Source organism: Heloderma suspectum, chromosome 10, assembly GCF_057233095.1.
Source record: "Heloderma suspectum isolate Gila_16-S chromosome 10, 16-S_ref, whole genome shotgun sequence".
Lineage (NCBI taxonomy): Eukaryota > Metazoa > Chordata > Lepidosauria > Squamata > Helodermatidae > Heloderma > Heloderma suspectum.
Window position 1 is genome coordinate 36786289 of NC_139467.1, and position 26073 is coordinate 36812361.

Consider the following 26073-nt stretch of genomic DNA (forward strand, 5'->3'; position numbering starts at 1 on the left):
CTAAAATGAGCCCAGACTTCTAAGAATCTGACCTGCAGAATCTGCTGCAGGCTGGCCCCCTCAGGCCACACAGAGTCCATGGACTTTCGGAACTTATTTTTACTTTCCCAAAATTTACACAGATTTATTCGTAGGAAAATACACAAGTTTCTGCTGCGACTGGGAAATATACGCAGGGAAAAGTTGACTGGAACGGGGAACAATACACTAAATGTACTGAGGTAAATTATGTAAATTGTTGCGAACCCTCTTACGGAATTATTTGCGTATTTTCCCACATGATGGAAAGATTGCATCTGTCCGTGAAATGAATGATGGAACAAAAGGTGCCCGATAATCTGCGAAACACAGAGTGGATTTTATACAATTTGTACATCTCTGCTTGTGGCCCTCCAGATGTTTTGGCCTTCTGTAGGCATTCAGAGGGCAAGCCTGAAATACTAGTTCCCCTTCACTTAGCACCGGTTAGGCCTCATCTTGAGTACTGTGTCCAGTTCGGACACCACACTTTAAGAAGGATGCAGACAAACTGGAGAGGGTTCAGAGGAGGGCAACGAAGATGATCAGGGGACTGGAAACAAAGCCCTATGAGGAGAGACTGAAAGAACTGGGCATGTTTAGCCTTGAGAAGACTGAGAGGAGATAGGATAGCACTCTTCAAGTCCTTGAAAGGTTGTCACAGAGAGGAAGGCCAGGATCTCTTCTTGATCATCCCAGAGTGCAGGTCACAGAATAGTGGGCTCAAGTTACAGGAAGCCAGATTCAGGCTGAACATCAGGAGAAACTTCCTGAGTGTTAGAGCAATAGGACAATGGAACCAATTACCTAGGGAGGTAGTGGTCTCTCCCTCACTGGAGGCATTCAAGATGAAGCTGGACAGCCACTTGTCAGGGATGCTCTGACTTGGCTACCTGCACTGAGCAGGGGGCTGGACTCGATGGTCTTCTAGGCCCCTTTCAACCCTATTATTCTATGATTCTATGACCCCTATCAGCCGTAGTCAGCATAGCCAATGGCGATGGCTGATGGGAGTTGTAGGCCAAAATATCCGAAGGGATTTTTTTTAATGCCCTGCTAATTTTTTCTGTATTGGCACATACAACCCTCGAAGGACAAGGAAACTGGGAATGTGAGGAATTGTCTATTCTAACTTTGCCTGTTATTTTACCCCCTGCCTGAGCTGCTCTCTGTCTGTCGCCCCAGGTTGTCTGTTCCTTCTAAACCACAAGCAACTGCGGCAGGAACATTATGTTCCATGTGTGTTTAAGAGACAGTCTCTGTTATTTTCAGGCATGGAGTGTGTGTGCATTTCAGCCAGAACATTTTTATTGGGTTGAGTGGGAATATTTCAAGGCAACTGCAGCTGAGGACTCCCCTTCGTTTGCCAACCAGACACACTATAGTTTTGCCATGTTCAAGATGGCATTGCATTCTTTTTATTGCATGCAAATAGAAGTGTCTAAAAATGAGGCCTTTAATTCTGTAGCCAACCGGGTAGCTTAACAGCATGGTGGAAGAGAAAAACTGTTTGAGTGAGTTCAAATCCGCCATCACCCATGGAGCCCACAGGGTGGCCTTCAGCCAAGTTGCTCTCAGCAGACCCTACTTCACAGGGTTGTCATGAGAATAAAAATGGGATAACCCCGAGCTCCTTGGTGAACAAGCAGGATATGAATATGATAAATTCAAATGTTTAGTATGTATTGTACAAATCCAGGGAATATAGTGCTAACAGAAATATAGTGCTGTTCTTTAAAAAAGTTTTATTAGTTTTCCAAAACAAGATTAAACAAACTAACAGAAAGAAAAAATAAATAAAAGGAAACACATTGGATTTAAATCTACTTATTGACAGAGAGTAGTGCTTTTAACATATATGTATATTTTCGCCTTTACCTTACAAACCAAGATATAGGTGGAAGTCATAGGATGACTCGAGTTTTTCTTTATAATTCTTCCCCATAACAGATTATATTTAGTCTCTTTCCCATAGTCTGAGGGAAAGCTTTGACAAATACTGCTGTGTATGTCCTTGATTAGTATACAACATAAAATCCTGCCATATTCTATAGAAGTCAGATGTTTTGACTTTATCTTCAGCTAATTTCATTTGGTACGTCGATTTTTCCGCCGTAGCTGTTTGCCATGGTTCTGTATACCAAGGTTTCAGTGCTCTTAACAGAAATACAGTTGTGCACTATATGGAAATATTTGTTTCGTGTTTCTCAACCCCGTGTTGTGGGATGTCCCAGGGTTGATTTCCTTCTGTGTCTATAAATCTATATGTTTGTTTAGAGAACAGGCAGGGAACCCTTCTTTATGTCAAGGGCTGTAATCTTTCGGACGCGCATACCAGGGGTGAATGGCTGGGAGCCAAAACAAGGCAGGGCCAGAGCTGGCCGTAGGCGGGCCCATGTCTTTTCTTTCCATTGCTCCCTTTTCTCTCTCTGCCACCCCCTTATTTATTCACTTAACGATTTCTAACCTGCCCCGTATCCACAGATCTCAAGGTGGGGTCCTCTTCTTCCTCCCTCCCCCCTTGCTCTCTGTCCCCTTCCCTCTTTCTCTCCTTCCTTTCCCAGTTGCTGTCTCCCTGCCCCCGCCCCCCATTAGACAAATCCATGGAGGATAGGTTAGGTTGCTGGTTATTAGCTGTAATAGCTAAAAGAAACTTCCAGGTTTATAGGCAGCAAAAGCATACCAACACTGGGGACATACAGCAGGGAAAGGCTGTTGCTCTCATGCCTGCTTTCTGGGTTTCCATTTAGTGCTGCAATTTTAGAGCTTTTCATCCCGGGGAAACTGACTCCTGAGAGGAAACAAGATAATCTGGGCATGTGCCTCCAACAAACTGGGTAGCCACAGCCAGCCCATATACTTCTGGAAAGAGAGCCAGTGTGATATAGCGACTAGAGCAGCCTTTGGCCACACTGACTGGGGATGATGGAACCTGTGCTCCAACACATCTGGAGGGCATGGACACTGCCTTGGGGAAGGCTTGGTTAGGATATTAAAACTATGACTGAGCCATGAAGCTCAATGGGCAGCTTGGGCTAGTCACTATCTAACCTACCGCGCAGGGTTGTTGCGATGACAGAATGGAGGGGATTCAAATGCCACTCTGAGGTCTTTGGTAGAAAGGTGAGATAGAAATAAACAAGATTAGGGGCTTTGTTCATTGGCTGTGCTGTCGAGGCACGAAATGACACATGAGCCTCCAAAGGTAAAAGTCTTTCCAGCACATCCTGATTATCATTCCTTTCTTCCCCTCAGTGGTTCACTGCTAAATGCAAAGGCAACGTACTCTAACAAGTCTGGGGTGGGCTGTGTTCAAACATGGCTGCTTATGACTTCCCAGTGCCTTATTTGCTCGAAAGTTCAAAGCAGGGCTCAATCAGTACCCTTAATTAGGAAAGAAAATTGATATTCCCTGCACCCTCTGATAAGCTTTGGACTATCCCATACAGTGGTGTAGTGGAGGCAGGGCTCACAGGGATGCAGCCCTGGCACTTTTTCATTGGCAGGGACTCTGATGTCATCTGCCACCCCCCTCTGAATGCCCTGTTCCCTCTGAGCTTAGCTGCCACCCTCACTATAGCTGTTTGGGGGAATGAATTTTCCAAGCAACAATATATTGTTCCATGTTGGAATGCAAAGTATTTGGGATGACTTGATCTGGAATGGGCAATTAAGACCTATTCGCTTTACCAAAGATGTGCTCCTGGTGGAGATGGAAACTCCTGGAACTAGTTTGTTGATATGGATTGACACAGCTGCCTGAAATTTTTGGACTGCCCTTGGAGACTGTCACAATGAGCTCCCACATTTCCAAATTTACCACTACATCATTGTGTGTGTGCGTAGCTCAATCCGGCTGTATGAGTGGACGTTTCTTTTGAAGGGTGAGGGGGGAGATATAATGAAGGAGCTTAGGGAAGGCTAATGGGTAATGTTGGGGTGCTAAGGGAACGTGCAAGGGGGCTGTTTAAATGAGAAGGGATTTGTCCATGAGGGCTGAGTTGAGAAGGTGAAGCTTCCATAGAGTATCATATTTTGAAAACCTAAAATGTTTGTGTTTGAGTAAGTGAAAAAGATTGTAACACATTTTTACACACATTTTGTGTTTGAGTGAGTATCGTATTTTGAAAACCTAAAATGTTTGTGTTTGAGTAAGTGAGTGAGTGGGTGGGTGAAGAAGATTTTAACACCCCTGCATTTTTTTCTCTGGTGTCCAATTGAAATACCCCTGCCTTAGTCTCAGCTGCACTGTTTTTGGATCCCAGTTGAAGGCTGTATATCTTACAAGGCTGTATAATCTTAGAAGGGGGCGTGGCTGTGACTGCCACGAAAGGACCCTGCACTTCTGAATTTGCCACTACATTAATGATCCCATATCATATATCGCCATGGCTGGGGGATCTATGCCCTTCAAGATCCACAGCAGTTCTCTCCAACTGAAACTGTCGTTTTTACATGATACTTACTAATGCATGATGACCCCAGATGACAATTACAAAAAATAATTTGGTGGTTTCCTGGCTACTGCATATGGCGTGTGTCTATAGTAAGGGAGTCTACGACAAGCGTATTGCCCGTCTGTAGTTTGTGAGGACAGTGCAGGGCATGTCGGGATTGTAGGGGAGTTTTCTTCCGGAGCAATGAAGATACTCACGGAGGCGGGAAGGAGACTACGGAGGCATCATGGCCGTACTGCTGGAAACCACGCTGGGAGATCTGGTGGTCGACTCGTACACAGAGGAGAGGCCTAGAGCCTGTCTGAATTTTCTAAACCTCTGCAAAATCAAGTACTACAATTACTGCCTTATGCATAATATACAGAAGGATTTCATCATTCAAACTGGAGACCCTCAGGGGACTGGCCATGGAGGTGAATCCATTTTTTGCAAATTGTATGGAGATCAAGCTAGGTTTTTTGAAGCAGAAAAAGTGCCAAGAATTAAACATAAGAAAAAGGGGACGGTGTCAATGGTGAACGACGACAGTGATCATCATGGTTCTCAGTTTCTAATTACTACAGGAGATAATTTGGATTACCTTGATGGTGTACATACAGTGTTTGGTTTGACTTCTGCATATTCCCCACTCCCCTATTCCAAAAGGTTCAAATGCTTCTCCTAAGTATTACTACCAATGAACTTTAAGTGAAAATATGCTGGTATTTTGGCCACGCCCTTTTGCCTTTGGCCCTGCCCACTGGAATGTGGCCCCGGAGAGCTTCTCCAAAATGGAATTTGGCCCTTGGGCTGAAAGAGGTTCTACACCCCTGCTCTATGTGATGGCATAGGATCGGGCCTTGCCATTGGCTGTGTTTGGGTATATGGCACTGTCAAGCATGGCTCCCCCATGCCTAAAAGCTAAAACCTTTAGGGAGAGCATCCCCTACAAAATGGCACTGAATGGTATCCAGTCCAATTTTTTGTTTGGGTGGAAGGCTCCCAAATGCCAACAACTACCAAAATATGTAGACAAAATGAGGACCTGAGGATGGTGCCCACCTGTCCCTCCATTCTACATAGAGAAGCCAGCTGGATTGGCAGCTGAATGTGACAGGAGAGTGTCTTCTACCATACCATATACTGCACTCTCTTCCAACAGTAGCTGAAAGCCAGGGGAACCAGGAGGAGCAGCTGAAGGGGCAGCCCCCGCTGTCCCAGGGCATCTGTCGCATCAGGCAGCCACCCTGCTCTGCCTTACGGAAAAAGGCTATTGGTCGGAAGACAAAGTCAATTTATGGGTGAAGAAGTGCAGCAGCTGCTTGGTCATGTGTGGACAGGGAGGAACTGGAGACAACAAACATTACAAGGCAGGGCCATGGCTCAGTGGCAGAGTAGCTGCTTTGGATACAGCGGGGGGGGGGGGGATTCTTCAGTTAAAATTTGAACAACTGTGTGGTAAAAGAGTTTTGACAATCACAGATCTCCACTACCCTGGCAAACCTTTCTGCTTTTATAGGTTTGTCTCCCCACCACCCCACCCCACCCCCAAAATACTTAGGGCGGAATCCTATGCATGTTTCGACAGAAGAAAGACCTACAGCTCCCAGCATTCCATGCTAGCTGGGACATGCTGGGAGTTGTAGGATTTTTTTCTGTCTAAACATGCATAGGATTGCACCATTAGTTTCCCATCTTGTTTTGCAAGTCTTTATGTAAAGGCAGAGGATTTTTAGAGGGATTGTTTTTAAAAGTGTGACTGTAAAGCAGCAGCGAAGGTGCATTCAAAGAAGCCTGTATAAAATCATCAAGCTCAACAAGTGTCACAAAATGTTATTGTTCTTTCTCTCCTTTATTTACACGGGTGACTTTTTTCAGACTTTTTGCACTATCAAGATCATATACCAACAGCAAACTCAGTTCTCCAAGATCATTTCTTCCCCGCTCACTAAAGGAGCCGAATCGGCACCATCCACACACAAGAGGGAGGTTTCAGCAGGCTTAAAGTCTGCAGAACTACAAACAAAATGGGGGGGAGGCCCTAAAAACAACCCAATGAGGACTTAGCATCCTCAGTGGGCACAGACTGAGAATGAGATGGAGTGACTGGAATCCTAAACAGGGAACACTTCCCACTGCAATATTTTGTTGCAGGTCCCAGTTATATATATTCAGCTTCTGTAGCAATTTGTTGTTGTTCAGTCGTGTCCGACTCTTCGTGACCCCGTGGACCACAGCACGCCAGGCCTTCCTGTCCTGCGCTCTCTCCCGGAGTGTGCTCAAGTCCATATTCATTGTAATTAATATATCATATGGTCCCAGGCCATGGTCTGAAGGCAACTGAGGTCAGTGCGTGGAAGGAGACCACCTGGGAACCACATGCAGCCATCCTGAGTTCCATGATGGAAGAAAGGTGGGACATAACCTAATTTTCTGTTTGCATAAATAACATAAAATTGGTTAGATTAACTGATTTACCCTTTAACTGAATACAAATGTGTGTCATCCCCCCCACCCCAGTTTAATCAGGCAGATATGCTGCCTGATTAAGCTGGGGGGGGGACATTTTTAGTCAATTAAGAATGTAAATTAATTAACCTAAGAGATCAGAGATTAATCTAAGATGGGCGTTATAGTTTTATTAAGTACTGATAATATCAGTATAATTAATTATTAATCGATTATTAATTTATTAATTGATTAATAATAATTAATTAATAATAACGAGTAAGCAGCCGCGGAACTCCGGAGCCCTCATGACTCACCTTTACCTTGAATGTCGCAAGGCGAGATTCGAACCCGGCACCTCGGCCCGTCCGCGGCCAATCGCATTCAGAGGCAGCCCCTCGACCCTCCGTCTTCATCCTGGTCCCGCCTCCTGACTTTGCATCCGCCTCCGGAACGGTTTGAGGAGCAGTAGCGCAGCGACACTAATACGCATGCGCACGCCGCGCGGCCCCCTTCACCCCCCCCTTTTTTCTTTTTTTTCTTTTCAAAAATAACGACAGCGAGGATGAGCGCGAACTTGCGCGCGTCGAGAAGCGAGAGGCTGAAGTCGGGAAAACTTCCGGCGGCAGGAGGCGGTGGGCGAGAGTGCGCACGCGCCGACGAGTTTAAGCATCACCACAGAATCATCGTAGATTAAAGAGACATTCTTCACCACAGGAGGGAGACTTCCGGTACAGGGACGGGGGGGGGGGAGAGAGAGAGAGAGAAAACGGAGGCGCATGCGCGCGCCCGCGAGGAGCTGAGACTGGTCGCCTCAGAGCGAGGCTCAGTCTGTGCCGAGCGGAAAGTCGGGTACCTCAGTCAGTCAGTCAGTCAGTCGTCAGCGGTGGACGGAGCGAGCCGGGGCGGCCACGCAACTTCCGCTTCTTCGGCCGTCACCACAGCTCGGGACTGAACGACTGACTGACCGGGGCCGGCTGAGGAGGCGGCGGGAGCACAAGGAGCCGGCAGAAAGGGCCGCGCGTCGGGGCTGTGTGAGGAGCCGCCGCCGCCGCCGCCGCCGCCGCCGCCGCAGGCCCGGCTAGGACGGCGCAAGGAGAACGACGAGGACGACCCGGCAGGAACCGGACCGGCACCCGTAGCTCCAGAGCGGCCGCGCCGAGCTCCATGAATGGAAATCGGCAGCGCAGGTGAGGTCCGGCGGGGCGCTCCTGTCCTGAAGCCGCTCGCCGAGCTTGGCCTTGGGGGATCCCGGCGTGAAGGGGGCTCGGTCAGGGAAGTTTGAGGGAGAAGGCGGCGGGATCAGCAGAGCCGTTCCCCGAGTCGTAATCGCTGCCCTGCCGCGGCAGACCGAAGGCCCCTTTGGCTTAGCATCCTGTTTCCAACGGGCCAGCTCGGTGACGCCGAGAAGCCCACAAGCAGCAGCCTTCCTTCCCGCTCCTCCCAGCAACTCACATTCAGAGGTGGACTCGCCGGGCACGGAGGTTGTGTTTGGCTGTTACGGCTAAACCTGGTTATCTTATGGAGGTGAAAGGGACTAAAACGTTGGGGCAGGTGGGGGATGGATGGGGCTGAGGCAGGTACGTAGCTGCTGTGCAGAGTAGTTCTTGGGAGTTTGTGCTTGGGCAGGGGGAGAAATGGGTGAAGCCAGGGTGCTAGGACTCATGGGTTGGTTTCCTGAGAACTTAAAAATTATGAGGATTGATGCATAATTGCAGTCCTGTGAAAGAGGACTCCTAAGTAGCCTTTTTTGTGTGAGAGAAGGATTGCAGCCTTTGAGGCTGGAATAGTTAGGTGAAGCTAATGGGTCAGTCTCTCGTGTCAGGGATGGTGGGATGGACCAGTGGAGGAGTTCAAAGAAGCTCAGCTCTTAAATGGTGTATTTCAGCAGAATGGTCATAAGGTGTATGTGCAACAGGTTGGAGCCTGAGTACTGAGCCTGGGAGGGAGATTTGGGGCAACTGGATATTTTATTCTTCTAGAGATGGGGACTTATGAAAAATACTTGTGAAAAAACAGTGTTCCAGTAAGCTTCTTGTAACCAGTCTCCTGAAAAATCAAAAGACTGCATTGCATACTTGGCTCTGAGAATGCAGTGTTTCTCTTAAAATAGTATTTTCCACTGTGTATTATGTATCTGACCTGAGACCTTAGTAGATAGATAAAACTTTATTACGGTCAAAACCAGCCCAGAACCTTAGTATGGATAACAGGTGAAGATCTGCGTATATGTAGTGTAGTTGAAGTGTTCGAGTAAATCTGGTACTTGAGTGACTAAATTAAAAGAGATTATGCTTCCTGAAAGTGGGAGTAATTTTAATAACTGCCTTCAAATTTTCCCTGAGAAACTTGCTTTTGTGGATTCTGAAGTGGGATGGAATTTTATCTACACCTTGCTTCCTGTTTTTTCACAATGGCTTCTTTCAGTCTGCTAACAAACATAACTGGCAGTTTCTTGAACTGAGCCATTATTGGAGAGCTGCTTCATTTTGGGGGTATGGGTACACTCTTGAAAAAGAATTTAAGAAATACTGCTATTAGTCCCAGGGCATGATTTGAGGGTATGTGAAGCACTGGTAATGCAAGAGTGCCTGAGAACCCCATGTATGCCACCTTAAGTTCCACGATGGAAGAAAGGTGGGCTGTAAATGCACTGAATGTGCTGCCTTGAGTGCCATTTTTGGTGGAAACGCGGGATATAAATGAAATAAATAATAACAACTGTCTAATTTGTTGGTTAAATCAGGTACATAGACTAAAAGTTTTATTTTGACATTATTAGCTGTTAGTGACATAGTAACTAACAACAGTTGCACACAAAAACAGATTCCATTAATATTCCTGTAATTGGGAAGCTGTAGAGCTGCTTAAAACTACATAAGTGAAGCTTATTAACTAGTGACAAGGTTGGTTGGTTGATTAAAGAAAGAAAATACTCAGAATCTTTGATGTTTAATGATAGTTGCAGCATTTATTTTCATAACACTTTTGGATTCTTCTGTCTTTGATACCTAGTTGTCAAATGCTGCCAGCTTTTATCCCATTTCGTGAGGTGAATTTTAAATGCCTGTTTTGATCCACAGCTTTATGCATTAAATTATTTTGAAAGCTAGTTTTCCTTGATATGGCACATATCTAGGATGCGGCACTTACACTTGGATGGAAATTTGTAATTTCATTCTTAACACTTTAGAAGAAATAAAATGGTCTAGAGCTCTGTAACTTTGGATTCAAGCATTAAGGAGGCTACCAATGAGTGGTTTCTGATGTGGTCACTGAGAGGGATAAGGTTCATGGTGTGCACACTAGCATTGGTTGTACTTTTTTCACAGTACAGGACATAGCTGGATGATACTTAACTGATTTGTTATTTGACTTCCTAAGGAAGAGTTGTGATAGTTGGTGTCTCTTTGCATTGTAGCAATTAGCTTTAATTTTTACTTAGAAATGCACCCATACTTTTCCCCTCTTGGTATACAAATGCTTTCCCTTATGATTTTTAATGTGGGGAGCTGAACTAATGTTAGAGCCTACAAGGAAGATATTAGTCTAAATTCAACATCATGTGTCCTTGATAAGGGGCTAAAAAAATTAGAAGGCAGTAAATCACAGGGTGGACACTGGCTTTTTAACTCTGTGACCTTAAGCGTACTTAGAAGTGCTGTTGGTATCAGTAGGATTTGCTTCCAAATAAATATGGTTAAAATCATAGCTGCAAATCTTACATTCTGTGAGCCTGAACCAGTTTAGCTGGCAATTAATCTCTCCCTCACATGCTGCTTTCATGTGACTAGAGAGAAACAACATTAAGGGACCATATTTTTACTTCCCATTTTGTTTAAAGGAATACATAGAAGGGTCATGGTCATGTGGAGTTGTTCCCCCAAACCTTCCTTTCTGCAGTATCTTTGTACAGTTGCTTTCAGATCCTCACTGTCACTTTAAGCTAGCTTTCCCCAACCTGGTGTTCTCCAGAAGTTTTGGACTTCAACTCCCATCTGCCCAAGCCAGTATGTCCAGTGATCAGGAATGCTGGGAGTTGTAGTCCAAAACATCTAGAGAGCACTAGGTTGGGGAATGCTGCTTTAAGCTGAGGTGCAACTTGCTTGTAGATGGTTCAAATTCCTCAGTTGAAGATCAGTGTATTAAAGAATAGTTAAACTGAACTATTTGTGTGTGAGAAGCTCAACAGTCTCAAATATAAGATTAATTCATTTGCACTGGGTCTAATTTTCTGTTCAGCAAGCTAGAAACAATTGAAAACTGAATCCTGAATGGGACTAGTGTCCCAAGGAATCCACCAAAGTCATGTTCAATTTTGGGTTGTTCGCACAATCAATGCTGGTGATATTCAACATTGAGCTACCTTCTGAAGTGCTTCTCAGATAAATCGTTGTTTATTTGCTTAAGAATGACTTATTTAACACTCTGGTGACCTGTTAACCAACATACAGGAGTTGAACAAACACCCTGCTACTTAGGAGCTTTGCACACAAAGTATACATTTGGGAGTTAAGGACTCTTCTCCCCCTCCACGTCACCCCAAACCCCTGATTATAGAAGCTAATAGAGAGAAATCAAAAAGTGCATCAGATGTTTGTAGCTGTGGTAGGGCAGTAGTAACTTTGCTTCTGCAGGAATGGAGTTTCCTACCCACTCTTCCCTTGGTGGCTGGTTTGGGTTTTTTTTGCATTTTGGGCAGTGGTGAAAATGTCATCCTGTACCTACAGATGTGCCGTCTATCAAAACTAAAGATTGGTTTTACTGAAAAAAATGTTCTTGAACTATATGGTGCTTAAAATAATGATTATCTTCAAAAAGTGGCTGCTCTATGGAAGTATTGACGGTTGCAGGAGGAGAAATGAAGAAAAAAGATGAAGCTCCTGAGGCAGCAAGGGGTTTCTTATTTAAAAGATGTTTAGTCAGTGTTTAAGATGTTTATGGGCGGAGCTGCCATGTATGGGATAGTTTGCAGAGTTCTGCATTCTGGGGAGTTTTGCGAGTCACCAATATAATTGTTCATCTATGTTAACCCTTTATCTTAAAATAAATGTTACTCTAATGGTCTGAATGGCTTCAGAGAATATATTTGGGGAACCTTTGAAAAAGATCTACATAATATAGATATTATAATGCACCTTTAACAAGAGAACCAATATAGATGGTAGTTTGGGGATCTCTTCCTTCAACTTAAGTAACTTTTCTATCACCTCCCTGTTTCTCAGCATGCTGTATCCTTGGGCAGACGAGCTGGTTGCCTAGGATATTGAAGAATTCGAGGCTGTCACTTTTTAGATATGATGGCAAGGAGGAACCTGTAGCCAAAGCTGTGGGATATTGCATTAGAATTTAAGTATCTGCATTTGAGAAGCAGGAAAAAGTGCAATTATGTTTAAAGTTCTCACTGTACCTGTTTCCTCTTTCTTTGAAATATTTTAGCTGCAATTTGAAGTCTTCCACCGGAAACTTTTCCCCTAGTATTGTGCCACCATGTTTTAAGCAGGACAAAACATGGTTAAAAATCAGAAATGTGCATATAAAAATGGAATATCTGCGAGGGTCTGGAGCTCTCCTAGGTCTCTCAGTGCCTATGGGTCTGATCTACAGTATGGTTCTGTTTGGACATAACAGTGGCTTCTGGTGGCACATTGTGGGTTAATCCATGAATTGGGGGATGTGAGCCACACCTGAGCCATTTCTTGTTTGCATTAATAGCCTTCAGGTGTCACCGTCAGGAGTTGTTTCCATGACGTCCGAACAGGGGCACTTGGGGTTGTTCGTGAGTTAACACCAAGTTAACCCATGGCTTGTTAATACAAACAGGAAGTGGTTTGCACATGTCCCCACAATTCATGGGTTAATTAACACATGATTTGCCACCAGATAATGCCTTGATGGCTAAATAGGGTCTCTGTGAAAATAGGTGACTGAGTTCTAACTCAGTCCTGTAGTTAGCCATTCACCTAAGATAAATAGCTGGCCAGATATGTGATGATAGATAAAAGACATGTGCAGGTGGGCTGGTTATTTTTACTTAGCTTCTAGGCTATACTGTTGCACATCTCACTCAAGTATTTTCCAATAAGTGCATTGCAATACCTTTTCTGGTGTGGGTGGGGAGACACCATAGTAAATCCCCAGTCAAAACAAAGTTTCTTTTTATCCTAAACTTGAGGTTATATGGAACAGACTTGTTAGTCATTTCATATTCTTGTTTTTGTTTACCTAACTATCTGAGTGAACTAACTTTGAGATTTTTATATATTATTACATTTATATCTTGCCTTTCCTCCATGAGGAATTTAAGGTGATATACATAGATTTTCTAAGTGATTTCTCATCCAAGCACTGACCAGACCTGTTTAGCTTCAGCGAGGTTGTTGTTTCATGTGTCTTCAGACCATACATTTTGTTCATTAAAAATTTTAAATGTCTGTAACTGGTTTTCATCCATTTTATTTCATTTTTAATCCTACTTCTGTCTGTCTACCGGTAGACTGAGCACACATAATATATAAGCAGTTGTAAAATCATCTGAAAATAGGAGTTGGCAGGCATATTCAAGGGGAGGTTCAGTGTTCTGGTAAAGCAATAATGCTAGAGTCCTTCAATATGTTATGCCCTTGTGTTTTGCAATTTATATTAAAATAAGCAGCTGTAGGTCAGACTTGCCAGAAGAATACCTGAATGATTTTCAGTGATGTAGTTCCTAAATGTAGAAGGCTAAGTGTTGCAAAGTAGCATCCAAAGGCATTTGCTGTTCTCCAGACTCTTAGTTTGGTTATTGTGGTTTTGAATTGACACTTTCACATTAACTCAAATATGTAAATACAGCCCTTTACATAAACCCATAAAACTGGCTAATAGTCTGTGTTTCCGTGCTGGCTCTTCTCCCTTGGGGCGGCAGGAGGGACAGAGTGATCTGTTCGTCTTTTGCCAGGCTTTAAAAAAAAAATTGTTGTTGGGAAAATTATTGGGAAAAGGTTCCCACTGGTGCCATTGGGATCTCCCCCCACCCCCAAGACTTATAGCAGCAGTGAAGTGTGGGGAGCATTTGCATTAGGATCATGACTAGGGAGGGAGGGGTTAAACTTCCTCCACAGATGTTGCAGTTCCGATGAAAATCTTGTGCCCGCTACTAAGTGTTGTGTTTTTTAACATGATAAGCTTTCAAGTGACATTTAGCATAATGAGGAGTTTGGCCCTCAGTAGTAAAATGCATGGGAATGATTCCTTTGAGAGCGTACTCTTAGTTTTAAACATTGAAGCATGTGGATGAGGGTGAGCGAGCTGAGGTTAACTTAGACAAAACAGAGGTGGTGTTGGTCAGTATGAATCTATGACTTGGGATTCAGCCTGTTCTGGAAGGGGTTGTGTTCCCTCTGAAAAGTCAGATCTGTAGCTTGGGAGTGCTCCTTGATCCTATGTTGGCTCTGGATCTTCAGGTGGTGGTGGCAAGGCATGCATTTGCACAATTAAGCTTTGTGCACAGCTGCAACCCTTCCTGACTAGATCTGACTTGGCAACAGTTATCCATGCCTTGGTTACATCACATTGAGACTATTGCAATGCATTCTACAGGGGGCTACTGTTGAAGAGCATCCAGACCCTGCAATTGGTGCAAAATGCAGTAGCTAGGCTGTTAACTGTATTGGGACCATATTACACCTGTCCTGAAAGACCTGCACTGGTTGCCAGTTGCTTTCTTGAATTGCTTTCTCAATTCAAGGTGTTGGATTTAACTTTAAAGCCCGTAATGGCTTAGGACCTGGCTATCTAAGGGACTGTCTATTCCATTGTTACGAACCTGCCCAGATATTGACACCTGCAGGAGAGGTCCTTTTGAGGGCATCATTATCAACAGAGGCCCATTTGTTGGGCACTTGTAAAGGGCTTTCTCCTGTGTCATTCCCAACTATGGAATGTGCACCCTCAAGAACTACAATGGGCACCCACTCTTTTGGCTTTTAGAAAGTGTGTGAAGACATCTGTTTAATCTAGCCTTTTAAATTATGCAGTTTTACTGTTTTAATGTTCTTACTTTTATAATAAGGTTTTATTGTTTTAAATTGGTGCACACTGTCTTCATGGCTTTTTACCAAATAAGGCAGTATATAAAGGTTAAAAATAAATAAATAAATTCACCTGAGCAGACCTGCATGCTGATGGGATTTGATTAGAGTAGCAAGTTCCATTTGTTCTGCAAGTTTATGCTGGTTGATCAGGAACTCAGATTGGAGCTACCTTCTGTGCTTGGTGTTACGGCTTAGGTGTGTCACCTTTTGTTGATTACAATCCTAAAACGTAGCCCAGGATCCAAAGATTATGTAGTTCTACCCATTGAAGTGTTTACATTCCAATTCCAAAGAAGGGCAACACCAAAGAGTGTTCAAACTACTGTACAATTGCGCTCATTTCATATGCTCAAAATCCTACAAGCGAGGCTTCAGCGGTATGCGAACCAAAAACTACCGGAAGTACAAGCTGGGTTTCGAAGAGGCAGAGGAACCAGAGATCAAATCGCAAACTTTCGCTGGATCATGGAGAAAGCAAGAGAATCCCAGAAAAACGTATATTTCTGCTTCATTGACTACGCTAAAGCCTTTGATTGTGTGAATCACAACAAACTGTGGCAAATTCTGAAAGAGATGGGGGTACCAGACCACCTTACCTGTCTCCTGAGAAACCTGTACGAGGGTCAAGAAGCAACAGTAAGAACCAGACATGGAACAACCGATTGGTTCAAAATTGGGAAAGGAGTACGACAAGGCTGCATATTGTCGCCCTGCTTATTTAACTTATATGCAGAGTACATCATGAGAAACGCCGGGGTGGATGAATCACAGGTCGGAATTAAGATTGCCGGGAGAATTATCAACAATCTCAGATACGCAGATGATACCACCCTAATGGCAGAAAGTGAAGAGGATCTCAAGAGCCTCTTGTTGAAGGTGAAAGAGGAGAGTGCAAAAGCTGGTTTGAAACTCAACATTAAAAAAACGAAGATCCTGGCATCTGGCCCCTTCACTTCCTGGCATATAGAAGGGGAAGAAATGGAAGCAGTGACAGATTTTACTTTCTTGGGCTCCAAGATCACCGCAGATGGTGACTGTAGCCATGAAATTAAAAGACGCTTGCTCCTTGGGAGGAAAGCTATGGCAAACCTAGACAGACAACCCTGACAAAGGTCCGTCTAATCAAAGCTATGGTTTTCCCAGTAGTAATGTGTGGCTGTGAGAGCTGGACTATAAGGAAGGCTGAGCGCCTTGATGCTTTCGAACTGTGGTGCTGGAGAAGACTCTTACGAGTCCCCTGGACTGCAAGGAGGTCAAATCAGTCAATCCTAAAGGAAATCAACCCTTAGGGCTCATTGGAAGGACAGATACTGAAGCTGGAGCTCAAATATTTTGGCCACCTAATGCGAAGAGAAAACTCTCTGGAAAAGACCCTGATGCTGGGAAAGACTGAAGGCAAAAGGAGAAGGGGATGGCAGAGGATGAGATGGCTAGATAGCATCACTGATGCAATGAATATGAACTTGAGCACGCTCCGGGAGAGAGCGGAGGACAGGAAGGCCTGGCGTGCTATGGTCCATGGGGTCACGAAGAGTCGGACAGGACTGAACGGCGACAACAACAACAACAACCCATTGAAGTAAGGTGGGTATTTCCATGCATTAATTGGTGTCTGCACCACACATAGAGATTCCAGCCTCCCCATCTTTGGATATAGCAGCAGAAGCTGTGCAATTTTATCCTCTGCTGGGAGGCAGGGGTTGAGTGAGCAGGAGCAGGGAGAGTGCAGAGTGTCTGCCTGGTACCAGCCATAGAGCTCTGGGTGGTGGGCTTACTTTGGAGGAGGTAGGAGCAACTGTGCATGTTTCTCATGGTGGCAGCAATAGCTGAGCGACAAGGGGGAGTGGCAGGAGAAGCTCAGCCCCTTTTTGCCTGTGTAGAGTTTGGTGTTTTGTGCAGCTGGATGATCCACTGTGGGTGGTGAATCTTTAGACTTTGGCCAAAGAAATAGTAGATCCTGTAAGCAGTGATACAGGTTTTCTGGAAAAGTTTCCTATGCAAATCAGGTTAATTTGCATCAGAAAACCTTCAGCATTCTCACAGTAAAATAAGCCAGAATTCTCTGGATTCTGGTTTAGTGTGAGCAAGCTTCATGTTTGGGCACCCAGCCTGTTCGCTCCCGCTTTTCTCTTCCCTGCTACAGTGACTGCCAAACAAACCAGGAAGGGCTTGTTCAGGATTAGGCAATCTGGCAATCCAAAACACCGGGAGGGCACAACTCCTGTCAGCCCCAGCCAGCATGACCATTGAATACTGTCTTAGAGCCTGCCCAAGGAACCAAAGATTACCTATTCCAACCCATCCTAGTAAAGCGGATTTCTCCATGCAGCAATTCCCATATATTCATACCCAAGCCCTGAGATCCTCAGAGGCCTTGCTCCAAGTACCCTGGCATGCTAAGATACAGTAGGTGGCTACTCAGAAGAGTGCCTTTTCAGTTTTATTTATCATGCTGTTGATGTTTTTATGTAGATTTTATTTGTTTTTATTATATGCTACTCTGAGACCTATAGGTCAACTAACAAATTTTATAAATAAATAAGGCTGGTTTTGAGTACTGTCCGATTGAGCCAGACAAGCCAGGGATTCCAAGCCAGGGTTTGTTCTTGGCTTACAATTCCTGGCTTGGCCTACATGCTACAGAAAGCTTTTCTGGTTTGTTTAGCAGTTGCTGTAGTGCCAAAGGCAAAAGGGGGCAGATGAAAGGCAGAGGAGGTAGAGCCAAAATAACAGCATATTTTACTTTTACTGCCAGTAACTAAACCTTAGGAGGCATTTCAGCCTTTTAGAATGGGGACGAAACATGCAAAATCCAGGAAACCACCAAATGATTGGTGGTTGGGGGGGAGGGGCCTTCTGGGAAAACCCAGAGGGCCAGACTGGGACCCCTAGATTTGTCCCCCGGGCCTCAGGTTGTGCACCAGCTCACAGCTGGTTCAAAATAAGTCAGAATTCCAGAGAATTCTGGCTTACTATGCCATGCAAACACAGTCATTGACTCTCAAAGGAGAAACATTATACCCATTTACAATACAAATGCATTTCTGTATTGTACCATTTGCTGTCAGTATTCGCTTCCACTTTGTGGTGAAATTGCCCTTTTGCTATTTTCTGACCTAAACTTTCCACTGAAAGAAGCGGAACCAATTTACACTTTGTATGAATGTTCTATTTAGTTATCCATTTCTTGTTAATAATATTTAGGGGAGTCTCTCCCCAGTGGATTGGTTTACTTGTTTTGTGGATTGTCTTGTTTTGTGTATATAAAAAGCCCTCAGTAAACAATGTTTTTTAAAGAAAAGTAATTTTCGGATTGCAGACATTTTAATGTGTTAAATCCTGAACATAAAGCAAAACCTGTTCACCATACCTTTCCAACAGTTGATTTACTCAGCACGTACCACACTGCCATCCGACTCAACAGTCCATCGCCAGTGATCTCAGTCCTTCCAGGGAAAAGGGGTGGTAGTGACATCTCAAGGCTTGCTTTTGAATAAATTTGGCTTGTGATGTCCTTGTAACTGCTTTCTTAAGACAAATTTATAATGACGTATTAATGCTATCCACAGACTAGCAGAGATAAATGTAGTTTGATTACCTAAATAGCTGCTTGACTTGTCTAATTTTTTTGGTTACGTTCATACTATTCAAGGCCTTGGCAGTTAGGGTGTTTGATGAACTCGGTGCATAAACATATTGCCATGAAATGCTTACCAGGCAAGCTTATGTTGCAAAAGAATTTGCCATGTGACATGATGCTTGTCTTACCTATTATGTCTTGTATTCATTGCACTTTCTGACAGCTCTTTACAATATACAGTAGTTTGTATATAGCCATTGAAACCATGGGCACAACACACTTCAGTGTAGGCAAAAAGAAACATGATGCGATTTTATCTCCCATTTGCTTTCTCCACACACAGGTGATATTAACAGCAGAAGTCAGGTGGGAATGTGCATAACTTCTGTCACTGAGTAGGAGTAAAAAGGGTGTGTGTGTGTTTGACTTCATCACAACAACTAATATTTTTTGTGTGAATAATTCACACAAAATGATTCAGCCTCTCCTGGACAGGTAGCTTGGTCATGGTGGTACAGGCATTAGTAACCTCAAAACTAGATACTGCAATGCTCTCTATGTGGGGCTGCCCTTGAGGCTAGTCCGGAAGCTGGAGCTAGTGCAGAACACAGCAGCTCAGCGGTTGTCAGGAGCTGCCGCTTTTCAGCATGTAACTCCTTTGCTGAGGGAACTGCGCTGGCTGCCTATTTGCTACTGGGCCAGGTTTAAGATACTAGTACTAGTGTACAAAGCCCTAAACAACTTGGAACCAGGCTACCTGAGAGAGTGCCTTCTCCTTTACCAGCCTGCCTGGGCACTGAGAGCATAGCCCTGGTGGTTCCACATGGGCCTATGGCCTGGCTGGAGTCCACCAGGAAAAGAGCCTTCAGTGTAGTGGCACCTTCCTGTGGAACTCCCTGCCTTTGGAGGTGAGACGGGCACCAATGTTGCTTTCGGCACCTCCTGAAGACACTGTTATTTCGAGAGGCCTTCCTTGAGTGACCAGCCAGGGTTTATTAAGTTCAGAATCTGTTTCTTTTAAAATGCTTTAATTGTTTTAATATGGTGTTTTATTTTGTCTTGTTCACTGCCCTGAAATTTTTGATGTGGAGCGGTATATAAATATTGTAAAAATAAATAAATCATTCCAAAAATTCAAGAGTAATTCTCAGCATTTGTTTCCTAATCTGTCCCTTTATGTATGAGACAAGCAGAGATAGTGAAATGAGAATTACCAATACTTACCTACTTCCTGAGCAAGGGATATTTACAGAAAGCACAGATGAAAGCTAAACATGGACAAGGAGGAAACTAAGAGTGCTGAATGTTTAGCTAGATATGCTCATTTGTACACAATATATACCGTTCTATTTTTGGTAGTATTGGCTTTCCTCGAATTAAATTCTTAAACCACTGAAATTAACTATCATGAGTAGTGAAACTTCTTATGTGTACACCTATGTCCCATTGTGATTCACATCTGATTTTGCTGTCCTTTAGCTCCATTGGTTGCAGATGGGCAACATATTCTGCAATTGTGCTCATCGTTACATGAATTTAAAGTCTCTTGTGCTAAGAAAACATAGATACTGACTAGAACATGATTCATTCCATTCCTATTAGGAACTGACAGTCAATTCTTTAAAGTTTCTGCATTACTTTGGAAGAATGTGGGTTGAATCCAACAGTACCCTTCCATGAATGGTAGGAGGCAGGGTTAAGTCCAAAAGTAAGGCCAGTATGCAGTCCAAAATCAAACACAAGGAGATCCAGAGAAGAGCTGGGATAGTAGGGAAATACAAGCATGAGTTAGGGAGCTGGTACTCAGTTGTTATTCCAGCATCTAATGTCTGGAACTGGAGTCTTTTAAATATCAGCTCTTTCCAGAGCACAGTTGAAGGCTATTTGTGCCACCTGAGGAAAGGTCTATTTATGAGCAGGGCCTTACTCACAGGTATACTTTATGCATGTGGAGTCCGTATTATTTGGGTGGACACTTCTGCTCCTGACATCTGACTGAGCTTTGACCTTTAGATTCCTTCACTTGCTGGGGCTAAGTGGCTGCTTGGCATCTGAGAGAAGGATAGCTATGTTGTAAGAGTTAGGGTCGACAGCTGTCTCCCAGGAGGGTCCAGGATCCACCTGATCTGCCTAAAGGTCCCCAGACACAGGCAACTTCTCTGTGATGCTTGGCTTGTGGGGCTCCCGGTCATTCTCCAAAGAGGAGGAGTCCTGCGAGGGCATGACACCTTCTGTGAATAGAAAGGGTTTGGATCCAGCAGACAGAACAGGGGAGGTGATAGTAGTTGATTCCTCCTCCCCCTGTCCCTTCCAAGCTGTTCTAGAGGGTCTCCCATTTCTTCGGAACAGATTTTTGTAGGGGGGAGGGGAAATTGACCTTCCATGAACAGGAACTCTATGGGACCAAACCCCTTCTGTGAACAGGAAGGCACGGTTGAATCCAGTCCTGTCTTTTCCCCCCTTTTCTTGCAGCAGAACCTTGTCAAAAGGCAAATGTCTACTTTTTACATATGGTGTGAAAGCCCTCTACTGAGGGAGAAATGGTGGGTCTGCTTTTGGCCTTTATACTGAAAGCAAAAATGTAGTTTATCTGATTTTCAACTGGTTATTTAATCTAACACGGTAGTGTTCAACCTTTTCAGACCTACAACCTACCTTTAGCTCAGACAGCCATGTGAGGAACCATTTCTTAACTTTTTACCATATAGTTGTATGGTGGTGGTTTTGTTGCCACCCAGTAATGGGTCCCAGCCCACCAGTTGAAGACCAGTGATCTATCAGGCCACTGTTTTGAAATCCCTTGCTCCAGGATGCTGAAGTGAGCCTTTCCCGCTATAGGGGAGAAAATGAAAACAAGTGGGCTATTGGCTCCTTGAGCTTGGGATATTGTTTGATCAGGAGCCAGTGCAGAGGGACTGCAAAAAGCGTGAATGCTTGGAGGCATGAAATAAAAGCAATAGGGAAGTATTGCAACCCTTGATAAGACACTGATGGGACAACATTGGGGAATATTGTGTCTATCTGTGGTCATCCATATAGGCAAACTTTGAACTGAAAAGAGATGTAAATACAGAAATTACAGAAATTGAACTAGTCTCAGCACATGGCCTATTTAGCTTCAGAGGAAGATAGATGGAGCAATATAATTGTGCAAGTGTATTAGGGAATCATTTGAGTGTAGAGAAATTTAGATTAAAGAAGGCTGCAGGTACAAGAACTAGTAACTTGATCACAGTTTAGATAAGAAAGAAGAGGAAGGTTTTAAACTGCTAGAAGTTTACAATTCTAGAGTAAGTCTTGGAATTGTTACAGAATCAAAGAATTTCACTATGTCAGAAATGGAGTAGATATGTACAATATCTTACAGCTTATATTGTGGCCATCGGGTTGTGGTCTGTTGGAGTAAGGGAGGATTTTTCTATCTTGCATGTTATTTCACCTTTGGATGTCATGGTGACTTGCGTTCTGGTCGCTGTATAGAACTTTTCGTCAGATGAAGTTGGCTAGCGAGCGTTTGCTGTTTTGTGTGTATTGATTAGCTTAATTACTTGAATAGTTATGATCTCTTTGCTCTGCAAGCACCTTGTTCCTGCTAACAGCACAGTTTTGTTTTAATTGGGTTGAATGGATCTATGGCAAACTGAATGCTTGGTGAGAGGGATCTGACCAGATAACCTTTGGGGTAAGCTCCTGATTTTATGTACATTAGGAGTCTAAGAGTGTAATCCTATGCATGTTTAGACAGAAAAAAGGCCTACAACTCCCAATATTCTCCAGCCAGCATGGCTAGCTGGGGAATGCTGGGACTTGTAGGACTTTTTTCTGTCTAAACATGCATAGGATTGCGCCCTAAGCAAGTTTTCCTGTTGCCTTTTTAGTCAAAACACCTTCCCTTATAAACGTAAGGATTTTTCGAAGTACATTGGCTTAACATGCATATTATTGTCTCTGCTAGAAATTAAACATTTTATCACTTTACTAGGACTTGTTCAGTTTCTAACACTGTACTTTTTTGTTGTTCAGGACCCGTTGGGGCTCAGCCCCTGCTCATGGTGCCCAGACGACCTGGCTATGGCACCATGGGAAAACCTATTAAACTGCTGGCCAACTGCTTCCAAGTTGAAATCCCAAAGATTGACGTCTACCTCTATGAGGTGGATATTAAGCCAGATAAGTGTCCTCGGAGAGTGAACAGGTAAGTCAAAGTGGTTAATATTACCACTCATTAATGTTTATGCAGTAGTTGATGAAGTTGAGTCCTATGCTTTTTTTTTAACTGTAGCTGGCTAAGAGGTGACAAATAGGTCTAATCAGATCTTCTTGTTTGAGCAAAATGTTTGCTCCTGATTTTGTCTGACATGTAGATCATTTGTCTGGGTATGCTTTTCTTGTAGTGGATGCTTAGGGCATATTTTAGTCTTGATTATGGCACTTATGAATTTTAATATGCGATAATAAGCCATACAGAACCATCTGAAGGCTGAACATGCATTCTTTTACATTGACATTCCAAACATGGGGGAAATGGGATTAATCACCACTTATGAAAACCGCATATTTTTTTAGTATAGAGGTAGTCACTGGAATGTGTTAATATGCTTAGAAGTAAGTAGCATTTTGGTTTTAGGAATTACTAACACATTATTATGGGAGTAACTGGGATCCAATCTGAAATGAAAAACAACTTTTTAAAATCAACATATGAATCTGATGCTATCTTTACAAATAGCACTATTTATACAGCTGAAGGTGCACAGTGGGCTTCCAAGTGGTCCTTTTGCAGTTAGAACTGTTAGTTTTTGTAATATTTATTTGTTAACTGGATCAATTAAATTCCTTGGTGGGCTGCTTAACATCTGAGTATTGTGGCTCCATAGGGATGTCTGGTAGGCAGAAAAGCCTTCCCAGTTTAGATTTGGTTTGATTCTGTTCACATTGTGAAATACAAGTTACCTGTAGACTGAATGAAGCTCAGCTTGCCCTTTATCGAAAAATGTGGCCTTGTCATTTGGTTAGGTGTATTTAACATAGTTAAACCAAAACCTACATTTTAAAACCTCTGTTCTCGTTCTGGCGTTGATGACCATCACACCTTCCCCTTTGATAATTAATTCTGATATCTAAAATGAGCTCATGTAAGCAGGGCCTTCTATCTATCCTGTCTTCATGATTTCTCTTATTAATAGTTCTGTTGTTGTTGTTGTTGGAAAGTATTTTCCGCAATGAATGGTTTGAGGAGTTTTGACTTGTTTCCAAATTCAGTCTAGCCAGCCCTTCCCTTGGTGGAGTTTGAAATCTGTGATGCTGTCTTCCAGCCAAGAAGAGATACTTATCAAACTGTTGTGATTGCCCTACCTAATACCATGAAGAAAGGGGAAAAAATCAAGAAAATTTGTTTTTAATTTGTTATATAATGTTTCAGTGTACTTTTACTGTTCAGACCCTTGGAGCAGAAGTGGCTGGTCATTAGGTATTGGTAGGGTTTTCTTCATATGGTATTAAAAGTTTTGCATCCAAATAAGTGAGAATTCTTTCCTGACCCAACTGTTTGAAAACAGGTAATAAAAAATTACTGCAATTTAACCTGAAATAAAATGGAACAACTCTCCAAAGTCCCCTTGATGGAACAGTTTTAATACCAGATATTTGAGGCATCAATTCTATTGATAGGTCATGCAGTTTGTGTTTGCCCACATGGGAAGGAAAATAACCTTGTGTAACTGACTGAAAAGGCAGATGACTTCAACTCTAGCTCTTGTAGGTTCTGCAATATTCATTTGGTGTGAACTCATGTTTTTGTAACTGACTGACTTCATACCTGCTAAAGAGTTTCATCAGCTAGTGTTTGTATGTTGTGGCGATGGATGTCCCACAAATGCATAGGATATCTAGATATTCCATTTAAATCTTGGTTAGTTACGGCCCATAATCTTGGTGTCTGCTACTTAAAACATTGATTGTGAAAAATAGCTGGTTTGATACTTGGATAAACTGATATAAAGTAGAAAATCATGGCTCATAGAAGAATTGTGTTTAGTTGCTGTGAGCCTAGTCCTTTGTGGTCTGCTAATTCTACAGAATGGCATTGCTACATAAGAGAAACAACTTTGGTGCTGAATAAAAAATGTAGAAATGTGACATAATTGAATTTCAACATTTTTTAAGAGCCAAGCAAAACCTTTTAAAAAAGTATGACACTTCCCAATGCTGTACGCTGTCAGACAGTATGACCTAAAACATACATTATATATGCAGAACCTCTTTCAGCCTGAGGACCAAATTCTATTTTGGAGGAGCTCTCGGGGGCCACATTCCAGTTGTGGGTGGAGCCAAAGGCAAAAGGGGTGGGCTAAAAATACAAAAAACTCCAGCATATTTTAGTTTAAAGCTCTTACTACCGGTAACTAAGGCACATAAACCGTTTAGAATGGGGGGAAACTGCACAGTGCCAGGAAACCACCAAGCAGGCAGTGGCCAGAGGAAAGGGGGTGTCAAGGGCTCCTTGGAGGCCTCTCTCAGTCTAATCCAGTAGCCAAGTCCAGACACAGACAAAGGGATTCCTTTCCAAGCTTTATTCTTTTTTTACAACTTAACAACTCTACAGGTAGCAACTAGATCTGAGCAGAAGGGTACCTATGCCCTAAGTTGGAACAGTTGGTCCCCGTTTGAAAGGGAATTACTGGCAGACCCCTGAATTTAAGGACTAGGGAGAGTCCCTCCCCTTTTCCCTTGGATCCTCTGGGCGCAGCTGTTGTTTGCACGCCAACCGGGCACTACGCCTCCTTTCTGCGCCCTCCATTTGGCGCCGCTCTCTGCGTTGGCATCGCGCGTCCACCAAGTCTGCTCTCTGCGCTCTGTCACTCCCTGGACTGCTATCTAAGCTAGGAATGCTGGTGGAAGGAATCTCCGTCAGCTGTTGGCCCTGGGAAAGAGGAGCGCGCTCCTCTCCCAGGAGCGACTGCTCTTCCTCAGAATCAGAACTACTCTGGGATTCTATGGGCTCAGTGTCCACCCTGACAGGGGGTGTGACTGACTGGGGCACCCTGGAGGACCTGATTGAGACTACAGGAGGGCTGGATTTGGCCTCCAGGCCTGAGATTCTATAACCCTATTATGTACTATAATGTATCTTATACAAAATTCTGCTTGGATTTTATTATATTAAGTGATACAGAAGTATTACAAATAAATATAGATTAGTACTTTTATTTAGATTTATAATACAGAATAGGGCAGTGCAAATAGCTTGAGATAATTTGAACAACAAAACTAAGGCACTTCATCCACACCTTACATTTTAACCTGATCTTTTTTCCTCATGCACAATGTGTTTATTTGTTAAATTTCTGTACTTAATAGAAAAGCTCTCTGAATAATCTGCTGTAAATACAATAAAATATGCAAGTTAAACAGAACAAGCAATGTAGTAATTTCATATACAATACAGTGGATGTTAAAGCTCCAGAGACAAAATAGAATGCCACAAGAAAACTTCCATGGGGGTGGAACAGGAGTC

The 26073-nt window shown here is 43.4% G+C and overlaps 1 protein-coding gene across 2 annotated transcripts in view; it reads left to right on the top strand.

The window, feature by feature from the left end:
* Nucleotides 1-7405: 7405 nt before the first annotated feature.
* The window catches only part of LOC146338139 (protein argonaute-3), a 68653-nt gene continuing 49985 nt past the window's right edge, over nucleotides 7406-26073 (top strand). For both annotated transcript variants that reach the window (XM_084816005.1, XM_084816006.1), the window contains exons 1-2: nucleotides 7406-8092; nucleotides 22581-22752. In XM_084816005.1, the coding sequence (XP_084672131.1) occupies nucleotides 8074-8092; nucleotides 22581-22752 (191 nt within the window). In that variant the 5' untranslated portion in view covers nucleotides 7406-8073. The remainder of the gene's footprint in view (nucleotides 8093-22580; nucleotides 22753-26073) is intronic.